Genomic DNA, 2825 nt, shown 5'->3' on the forward strand with positions numbered 1-2825 from the left:
TGGTCTGATTTGCCGAAGGGAGGGCGAAGGAGAGCCCTATATCTGTCGAAAAGGGGAATAAACATAGTCCAGTATTTTTCCATCGGGCAGCTGATGTGCTGGTAGTACTTCGGCAGGATCTTCTTCATGTTAGCGGTGTTAAAATCCCCGGCCACAACCAACGCCGCTTCTGGCCGTGAGACAGAAGCTTATCATATCTAATGTCCCAGTGTAATTCCTCTAAACCCGCTCTGCTTGTTTTTCTACAGATGCTGGCAAGTCCACCATTGGCGGACAAATCATGTGAGTCGTGGTCTTCCTTTTTTTGGTTCATCGCCTTTTCTTATATTAAGCAGAGTTTCTTTCAACACAACAGAGCTTTTACCTGTTGTACATTTCTCTGTTGTCCTCCTCTCACAGGTATCTGACAGGCATGGTAGAAAAGAGAACCTTGGAGAAGTACGAGAGAGAAGCCAAGGAGAAGAACAGGGAAACCTGGTGAGTGGCTCCCTGCTGTCTGAACCATCAGGCTCTTGTATTGTTTCTTCAACATGGAAATATACTCTATTCTGAAGTAAAATGAACGCCAACTAGGTATACTTAAGATTTGATTGTTAATTGTTATTTTTCAGCCATGTGTACAGCTAGCTGTTAGCTCATCTTTTGTGTTTATCATAGATATATCCATAATATGGTGTACATGAAAAACTTTAGAAATCATCTCACATGTGACCAAATCACTTTTCTGTCTCCAAGGTATCTGTCCTGGGCTTTAGACACCAACCAAGAGGAGAGGGACAAAGGCAAGACGGTGGAAGTCGGCCGAGCGTACTTTGAGACAGACAAAAAGCACTTTACCATCCTAGACGCTCCAGGCCACAAAAGCTTTGTCCCCAACATGATTGGAGGAGCGTCACAGGCCGACCTTGCTGTTCTGGTGAGTTCACAGGAGGACCACATGTTGGAGCATCACAGCAAAACCTGGCTTGTAGCCTTTTTCTACCCAGGAGTGTTGATTAGTCATTGAAGGTTCATCCATTATGAGAGCTGTTCAAATTCACTGAATGATAAATATAACAGCACTACGGAGTGGTGCAGGAGATGATAAAGGAGGCATTGAAGCACATTTCCTGCTTCCTTTCTCATCTCCTTTAGCATGGGAAACTCTGAAACAACATTACCAAAGAAAAGTAGATACAACTGTCCCACAATTCCTTTCAGCAGGAACATTCAAATAGACACACAATTCAACCATCAATGACATCAGCCTTCACCGTTTAATTGACACTCTTGAAATCCATGATTCCATAATAAGGATTGTTTTTGGTTTGTACACAGATCCTATACCTCATGTAGTTTATCACTGAATCTATCCTGTTTAGTGTGTGACAAATAAAGCTGCTGAGATAAATAACTGAAAAAAGAGTCACATACATGCAGTTTGATTATTTCCATGTAAACAGAACCACTAACCAAATGAATGTGTTGTCCCTCAGGTGATCTCTGCCAGGAAAGGAGAGTTTGAAACTGGTTTTGAGAAGGGTGGGCAGACGCGAGAGCACGCCATGTTGGCCAAAACGGCCGGGGTCAAGCACCTGATCGTACTGGTGAATAAAATGGACGACCCAACAGTCAACTGGAGCCTGGAGAGGTGGGCACATGGAGAAAAACACATTTTTCAAGTAGCTCTTGGTTCATGATTTTATTGGGGTTTTAGGCTAACCATGGAAGTTAGCATCGCAAGTTTCCCCTCAACTTAAAGCAATGGGAACGGGAAGTGGTAAAATGCTAACTCACTTCTGACATTTAGGACTCATTCCTGCACCACTCTGTAGAGGTGCTCTAATATTTCCCCCCCATTTTGTATGCTCACGGCCATATGGTGAAGTGTTGACAGTTATTCTGGATCTATGTCACACACACACACGGTGTGTTGCCCTCTGTGTTCTCTTCCTGTGACGATGTTGACATGGCCCCTGTTGTTGCTCCCTCAGATATGAGGAATGTAAGGAGAAACTAGTGCCATTTTTGAAGAAGGTGGGCTTCAACCCAAAAAAAGACATTCACTTCATGCCGTGCTCTGGACTCACAGGGGCCAACCTGAAAGAGCCCACTGACATGTGCTCCTGGTACACGTGAGTCCACTCTCTACTTTAGAAATTCTTACTTTATTGACTGAAGTTTTTTTTTTACTAACTGCTTTTTATATCTGATGTTTTTCAGAGGGTTACCGTTCATTCCACAATTGGACAGTTTGCCAAGTTTTAACAGATCCACTGATGGGCCAGTCAGGTTGCCCATCGTAGACAAATACAAGGTAAGAATGAAGGAGGAGGAGGAAGCACCAGCAACCAAAGCTTGTGAACTGTAGCGCCATTTTATGCATGCCCACTGCACCTCGCGGTAGAGCGCACAGCGTAAAGCATAAACTCAGACATTTCAATGATTTGTACAGCTAAGTTAGGTTTGGAAACTATATTATTTCCATTTTAATGGGCATGCATAACACGGAATAACACCCGAGCCTCGCTGCGGGGAAACTTTGGCGCTGTTCTGGGTTTGTTCTAATCTGTCAAAATGACTGACTGCTTTCAGATTTTTCCGTCATTGTTCAAATAAATCCATCAGCAGTGTGAGAAAAAGTTTTTAGAGAGTACTTGTCCATGGACAAGTGAGTTTGGCAATTTAGTTGTCCGAATACATTTTTCACTTGCCCAGAATGGAGAAAAAATTGGGGCCACTGGCCATCTTTTTCTTCGCCATCGTATTTTACATTTTCCCACGGTTTTTACGACACCGCTTACGTAAGTGAGCGGTAAGATTTTACTGCATCACACATGGGGTTG

The 2825-nt window shown here is 43.4% G+C and overlaps 1 protein-coding gene across 1 annotated transcript; it reads left to right on the forward strand.

The window, feature by feature from the left end:
* Positions 1 to 238: 238 nt before the first annotated feature.
* LOC104947886 (eukaryotic peptide chain release factor GTP-binding subunit ERF3A-like) lies at positions 239 to 2375 on the forward strand (the record flags this gene model as incomplete). Its single annotated transcript, XM_010773997.1, has 6 exons — positions 239 to 282; positions 400 to 477; positions 736 to 916; positions 1476 to 1630; positions 1974 to 2114; positions 2203 to 2375. Coding segments are annotated over 6 exons (747 nt in total), but the record flags the coding sequence as incomplete, so codon positions are not given.
* Positions 2376 to 2825: the final 450 nt, after the last annotated feature.

This window comes from Notothenia coriiceps, unplaced genomic scaffold (assembly GCF_000735185.1).
Source record: "Notothenia coriiceps isolate Sejong01 unplaced genomic scaffold, NC01 NC01_scaffold00013326, whole genome shotgun sequence".
Lineage (NCBI taxonomy): Eukaryota > Metazoa > Chordata > Actinopteri > Perciformes > Nototheniidae > Notothenia > Notothenia coriiceps.